A 5712-nucleotide genomic window follows, 5' to 3' on the forward strand; every position below is an offset into this window, starting at 1 on the left:
TCTCTGGGATCGTTAACAATTTTGCTCCAATCTTTCACTATTAAGCATTCATCGCTTTCAGAAATCCTGAATGCACTCATGTGCAATGTAGGATATCTTGGTCGTAAGCTAACCATTGACATGCGACCTTTTGTCTCGATCCACTGAGGCACAACTGTCATCAGGAGTCCCTGTTGAAAAACATCGTATAATAATTAATATACTTAGCAATGAAAGTTTAGCTTCAAAAATAATGTATGCAAAAGATGCACTAAGGAAAAATAGTAAAAATCTTACCATCTTTCTATTATAGATGTGACCATAGTTCAATACGATCATTATTGGTCGCACGTTTTGAGTACTAACATTTCTAGGTGCAGGAAGAAAATTTGTCTTGACAGTATGAAGATCCTCAAGCCATGAAACATAATGACTTATCTCCTCGCAGTTTAGTTCAGCCCCGGGACAATAGTAGGTCCTGTCTACCAAGCGCCGGACATGTTTGCTTGAACCGAAATAAGCTGACAATAGAAATTAGTTGTCAACTATTTTTGAATAAACAATATCAAAGACATAAACATGGTTGAGAAAAACTCACATAATGGTAGAACTGGAGGCGTGTGCACATCGACCCAGATGTCTCTATTACCTTCAATATCATCTTCCGGACGAATATTAAAGGTGATAACCATATCAGGCTCAAATGCATAAACCTTGCATAGTGCTTGCCAAGTTTTGCATTCAAAATGTGTGTACGTGTCTGCATTGTATAATTTGACGTTGAAAATATACCATGCTCGGTCTTCAAGTAAACTCTCTTTACCTCCATATCATTCATCGCACTGAAACCTATCTTATCCAAGACAAAAATTCGAGCATGGCAGGGGATGCGCTAGTAGAATAGTGAAATTTTAAAATTATTAGTTCAAGCAAATGAAGCATAAGTCATGCTTTATTACGAAAAAAATACTTGCCGTTGTGAATTACTGTATCCACTTCGAATGTCTCATCCAGCTTGATGCTGAAGCGCCTATTATCAACAAGGAAATTTCTGTCGCACAGGCCGCGTTGGTCTTCGCAGTGTTCGCACATAATGAAATCTTTTTCATCGTCAGACGAAATTTCCTATGTTCATATAGGTGAAACATTAAACACTTACTATCTAATATTAATTAATATCTAACTAATTCTAATATTCATCTAACATTTGACATTAATATCTAACATGTATTTCTATCTAATTCATCTAACAGTTGACATTAATCTAACATTTATATAAACTAAAAATATATATATAATTAAAAAAACAAAAAAAATCATTAACATTAACATCTACTCCCTCCGTAAACTAATATAAGAGCGTTTAGATCACTATTTTAGTTATCTAAACACTCTTATATTAGTTTAGAGAAGGAGTAGCTAGTTAAGTTCTATATATAGAGCGGTCGTGCGTGACAGGAGAGCAGCTTGTTCTCTCAGAATTCTCTTTGTCCATAGAAACCATGCCGCCTCTTGCGTTTGTTCGCTTCCGACCCAAAGGAGAGCTTAACTGGTCTCCAAGCAAGAATTCTTCAGATCAGAAACGTGTCCGCTGCTAGAATGCTAAAACAAGCCGAGAATTCACATCAGGAATGGTGTGGATAGGTTTGAGCGAATCAATCTTCAAGTACTTTTAACATGCTCCCTCTTACCCTCTCTTTTCACATGAGAGGTAAGAAGGTAAGAGTAAATCTGACCACTACTTAATCAAATCAATGGCTCAGATCTATTATGAACTCTTATCTCTCATGTGAAAAGGAAAGGTAAAAGGGAGCATGCTAAAATTTGTCTCTTTAGAATTCTTCGGGTATTTTTTTATGGTTGCGTCACTAAAGAAAATTTTCTGAACTTGCCTAATTGACAGTTGAGCTACAGTAGTTTGGGGGACTCATGGTTTGCCTACAGGTCATGTTTCTGCAGAACGAAATCAAGGCAATCACCGTGTTCAAAATTCTAAATTGAGCACCTGCGACCTCACTCACGCAGGCGCACGCATGCAGCCATGCGCACTGCAGCAAAGCCACACGATAGACCTCCAGGACCGGCACATCCCTCTCTGCAGGTCAGACTGTGCAGTATGCGGCTTGGACTGCTGGTTGGAGTAGAATACAAAGCCAGCCTTTTCTTCTTGTGAAGAAGTTGGACACATGATGAGCCTGGGACATGTAGTCCATTGTTCGGTTGTTTATCAAAGTTCTGAATCAGCACAAATACTGTGTCGTCAAACAAGTGAATGCAACGACTGCAACTTTCTCGCTTCCCCTGCTCCAGTTTCATGACCGACCGATGTGACAGTCTACATATAATTTGCACCCTGTTCAGAGAGATGTTCACTGATATTATAAGTACATACCTTGGAAGGCCAAGCATGAAAATACAACACTCGAGTAATATGAATGCCGGGAAAAAAGGTGCAGAAATATTTTCTCTACACTGTCACCACGTTCAACCTCACTTCAGTCAGATGCTAGTATTGACAGTAGAAAAATTCAGAAGGCAAATCCTAGTTGCCACAAGGCTTCCCAAAGACACACTCTGGGCCTAGGCAAGGTTTCCAAAGACACATTCTGAAAAGATGACAAGGCCTCAACAGGTCTGAGAATTTGAATGATGCCCACAGTAGGTAAACAGATCAGCATACACTAGGCAATTTCCCAGTACATTGATAACGAAAAGCATGCATCAAGATTGCAGTGCACACATAATTAACCTAAACTGCGAATTAAGTATTTCCTCATTACAGATAACTAAAAGTTAAGATTACGACCGACTCCGCCTCATACAGAGTCATCACTCTAGCAGCTGCAGGCGTTGTGCGATTGACCATTCCGTGACTATACCCATCAACAGATTATTATGTCCATGGAAGAGGAGGATCCACGTGTGAGTCGCTCCTTAATCCGATGCCTGCTAGCTTCATCAACCTGGGATCTTCTCAGGGAAGGCTCTGGGTTGATGGCATTGCAGTCCTCGCATGGGAGTTGATCACACAACAGGATTCTCTTCAGCCCCACAGCTCGTTCCATGACTAGCCTTGCATAGTTAGTCACCTTGTCTTCATCCTCGCACCCTTGGATCAGCAGCACCCTCAAGTTCAGGTGCTTCAAATCCTTGGATGGCTTCCACACCACGTTCCTCTTCTCGGCACTGTTCTCGGGAGTCTTGATACATGAATGTCGAGATAACTTCAAGCAAGGACATAGAAAGTAAATAACACATGTTAATTAAACTTGCCACCAACCCATGAAGGACAACGTGACAACAATTGCAAGTAAATATAAGTTGAGGCCCCTAGAGTTTTGGAGGAATTTACATGAATTAAATCCTAGGTAAAGTATGACACATGAATATTCTTCCGTGGTTCTTATCAAGCTACAACTGTATTCCTACTATTTCTATAGACCAAGATACTTTGTAATAAACAATTTTAATCAAGACTCAAGTGGGCTATTTGCATCACTCGATGCAGAGGCCAGGGCTTTCCTCCTCAAAAAAAAACATAGGATGAATTTTTGGAGAACTCTAACATGAGAAACGATCCGGCAGGGTTTTTTTCTGGGTCGTGCATGGACATTGTCTTGCTGCAAAATTACAATGCGTCTTCTATGCGCTACTTTTCGTAGGTGAGTGGTCGGAAATTAGATCAACTTTCTGCTATATTTTTTATGCTGTATATCAGAAAAGCATATCATTGTAAAAATGTAGAATGAGACATGTACATGCTAAGATTTGGACTAAATTAAAAAGAAGGCTAAGTAACACTTACTGCAATATCCTGTAGGGCAGGTGCAGCTTCAAGGATAAACAATGTCCAGTTCAGATCACACTCACTGAAGATACCCAAAAGAAACACAGAGGTGAGGCTTTTGAATATAGCAGTGAGCTGCTTCAGATGTTCAGGCTGAATCCAAATCTGCAGCAAGAACATAAATACACAGCTGAAATTGGTAGAGAAGAACATATGGTATGTTGATGCAGAAGATATTTGAGTGGTATGCAGAAATTAGCTTTACCATTTGGTGCAAAAAATCGAGATACAATTCTGACAGGTTCATTGCACTCCCTGTCCTTGACAGGCACTCGCTCAGCGCGAATGGCACCTGCCATTCCTTAGCTTTAGAAAAGAGTTGTACAACACAAAGCTCAGGAACGTAGCCGAAGCACACTGGAGGATTCTCAAAGATCCAATTTTGGCACCCCACTCGCCTAAGCTTAGGGACAGAAATGAGCTCAATTCCCGTGCACCCAACGAAGGAGAACTCGAGCTCCTGGATCCCAGAGCGCGGCACGTCGATCTTGAGCGCGGAGAACGGATCAGCTAGTCTGCAGAAGCTGAGGTAGAGATGCCTGAGCCTACCGCAAGCGGTAATGAGGTCGGTGACGTCCGAATGTCCAAACACAAGTTTCTTGAGTGTAAGCCTGGTGAGCCACGAGAAGGCGACTGGATAGGCACGGGAGAAGGACATGAACTGCTGCCCATTCTCGGCGAGCAGTGGGATGGTGTTGCTGGAGGGCGGCGGTAACACGCAGAACTCAAGGCATTGGGTCTGGCCCAAGCTCACGACGTCCACGACGAGGCGGCCTATGGAGCTCAAGTGAGGGGAAGAGATGTAGAAGCTGAGACTGAGGACCTTGAGGGCACCACGCTCGCACTGGCCCTCGACCACATTCAGCAAGGCCCGTGCGGCGCTCGTGAAGGCGTCCATGGCCTCGAGCGGCACGACGCCCTGGAATTGACCGACGTTGAGGTGCACGCGCGAGAGGTGCTTGGGGAGGCGCCGCCACCGCGTCGAGAGCGCGCCGGCGCGGACGGCCTCGCGCAGGTCGAGGCGCTCGAGGATGTCGAGGAGGAGGTGGTCGGGGAGCGCGCTGATTCTGTCCTCGCGATCTAGGCCGGCGACGAACTTGGGCGGCGGCGGCGACTCCATGCTGGGGATTTCGGGGCCGGCCGATTGGCTGAAACCCTAGGTAGAATCAATCGAGCGGCGGCCTCCTGTTCCGATGCCGCGGCTCCTCCGGCGCTCTGCTCCCCCACCCACCTCCGGCGCGTGGCTGCCGATCTGGACGGGACGGGGAGCGCTGCCTCCACCGCGCGGCCAACTCGACGGATCCGACGACTCCCCCCCAGCTCCTCGATTCCCCTCCGGCGTGCTGAAATCGATGGGCAGCTTGGATTTGGTGGATGCATTGGATTTGTGCTGTGGACTAGTAGTACCGAGTGTGGATTTGTGCTGTGTCTCTCGGCGGGCGGCTGGATGGGAAGAGAGAGATGCGGCGAGGAGGAAGAAGAGGTTCGCTCACCACAAAGGAGTTGGTCACACTCAACTCACTTGCCGCAATGTTTTTTTTTTTGAAAGGATCTCACTTGCCGCAATGTGATTTTGCATCTTGTACATGGATACAAAATATTTCAATAAAAATGTAATTTTCACGCAGAACAAAACTACTCCCCCCTAAAGAAATATAATAGCGTTTAAATCACTTACAAAGGGAGTATGATTTTTGATTAATTTTGTTTTACAACCCGCAGCCAATGCCAAAAGACTTGTTTGAGAAAAAAAAACAGATTTCTACTGATTTTATCCCCCTCTGTTTCGGATTAATCAAAGTTTTAGAGCATCTACAACCATGATTACCAGATCCGGTGCACTATACATTCACCAAGACAGTGACCGGTCAGACCTCAAATTGCGC

The 5712-nt window shown here is 44.3% G+C and overlaps 1 protein-coding gene across 1 annotated transcript; it reads right to left on the bottom strand.

Annotated features, from left to right (window-relative positions):
* Window positions 1–2583: 2583 nt before the first annotated feature.
* On the bottom strand, window positions 2584–5366 carry LOC125553011 (putative F-box/FBD/LRR-repeat protein At3g49030). The gene is made up of 3 exons (XM_048716743.2): window positions 4032–5366; window positions 3785–3931; window positions 2584–3203 (listed from the first exon to the last, which is right to left on the bottom strand). Exons 1-3 carry the CDS (start codon window positions 4944–4946, stop codon window positions 2862–2864), a joined length of 1404 nt encoding a protein of 467 aa, XP_048572700.1. The 5' UTR covers window positions 4947–5366; the 3' UTR covers window positions 2584–2861.
* Window positions 5367–5712: the final 346 nt, after the last annotated feature.

The sequence above is a fragment of the Triticum urartu genome, chromosome 4A (assembly GCF_056163025.1).
Source record: "Triticum urartu cultivar PI428250 chromosome 4A, HENAU_Tu73, whole genome shotgun sequence".
Lineage (NCBI taxonomy): Eukaryota > Viridiplantae > Streptophyta > Magnoliopsida > Poales > Poaceae > Triticum > Triticum urartu.